Here is a 1,073-nt window from a genome sequence, read left to right on the forward strand (position 1 = left end):
GCCTGCTGGGAAGAGGAGGAGGAGGAGGATGAAGAGGAAGAGGGTGATGCTGAAGACAAGGCGGGGCCCCCTGGAGGCCGGAGCGTGGGCCCCGCCGCGCCGCTGGACGCCTCGCTGGTGTACGACGCGGTCAAGTACACGCTGGTGGTGGACGAGCACACGCAGCTGGAGCTGGTGAGCCTGCGGCGCTGCGCCGGCCTGGGGGAGGCCAGCGAGGAGGACAGCGGTGGCGAGGCCAGCGAGGAAGAGACAGCAGCGGCGCTTCTGAGTGGCGGTCAGGGCCCGGAGGGTGCCTCCCCGGACAGCCCTGACCTCACCTTCTCCAAGAAGTTCCTTAATGTCTTTGTCAACAGCACATCCCGTTCTTCCAGTAAGTGGGAGGTGGGGGAAGGGGGACAGCCCCAGGGGAGCAGCAGGGCTCAGCGCGCGCAGGGCAGCCCTGCACCCTTCCCGGGGTGGGGACCCTGGCGGGAGGGCGGCTCCGCCCCCCGTCCCTGACTCAGGACAACCTACTCCAGACGTGTGGGGAGGAACCTGGTGAGGCTTCCAGGTGCTTTCCTTCTTCCTGAGTCTCTGTCTTTCCCCGTCTCTGTCACTCAGGCACCGAGTCCTTTGGCCTTTTTTCCTGCTTGGTCAACGGGGAGGAGAGAGAACAAACCCACCGGGCTGTCTTCAGGTACCGCCTCCTCTCTTGCCGGCAGTGATCCCCAGCCCGTCTGCAGACACCCCGGGGCTGGGCGGACGCAACCCGGCCGGCGCTGCCCCTCCTCCGGTGATCTCCCTCCTCTGCCCTGACCTCAGGTTCATCCCTCGCCATCCGGACGAGCTGGAGCTGGATGTGGATGACCCAGTGCTGGTGGAGGCCGAGGAGGACGACTTCTGGTTCCGTGGCTTCAACATGCGCACCGGGGAGCGTGGGGTCTTCCCTGCCTTCTACGCCCACGCAGTGCCCGGCCCTGCCAAGGACTTGCTGGGTGAGGTCCCATCCCCCAGGCGTAGTTTGCCACCCGGCCTCCCCTCCCTCACGGGTCTGACCTAGACTCCTTACGATACTGCCCGTACTGTCCCTCCTC

General features: G+C 66.4%; 1 protein-coding gene across 1 annotated transcript in view; it reads left to right on the plus strand.

The window, feature by feature from the left end:
• The window catches only part of MAPK8IP2 (mitogen-activated protein kinase 8 interacting protein 2), a 9,930-nt gene that overhangs the window by 3,707 nt on the left and 5,150 nt on the right, over window positions 1–1,073 (plus strand). The window contains 3 exon segments of the mRNA XM_077758087.1: window positions 1–370; window positions 601–676; window positions 802–975. The exon segment at window positions 1–370 is cut by the window's left edge and continues 16 nt beyond it. Coding sequence (XP_077614213.1) covers window positions 1–370; window positions 601–676; window positions 802–975 — 620 coding nt within the window.

Source organism: Crocuta crocuta, unplaced genomic scaffold, assembly GCF_008692635.1.
Source record: "Crocuta crocuta isolate KB4526 unplaced genomic scaffold, BGI_CrCroc_1.0 scaffold143, whole genome shotgun sequence".
Classification (NCBI taxonomy): domain Eukaryota; kingdom Metazoa; phylum Chordata; class Mammalia; order Carnivora; family Hyaenidae; genus Crocuta; species Crocuta crocuta.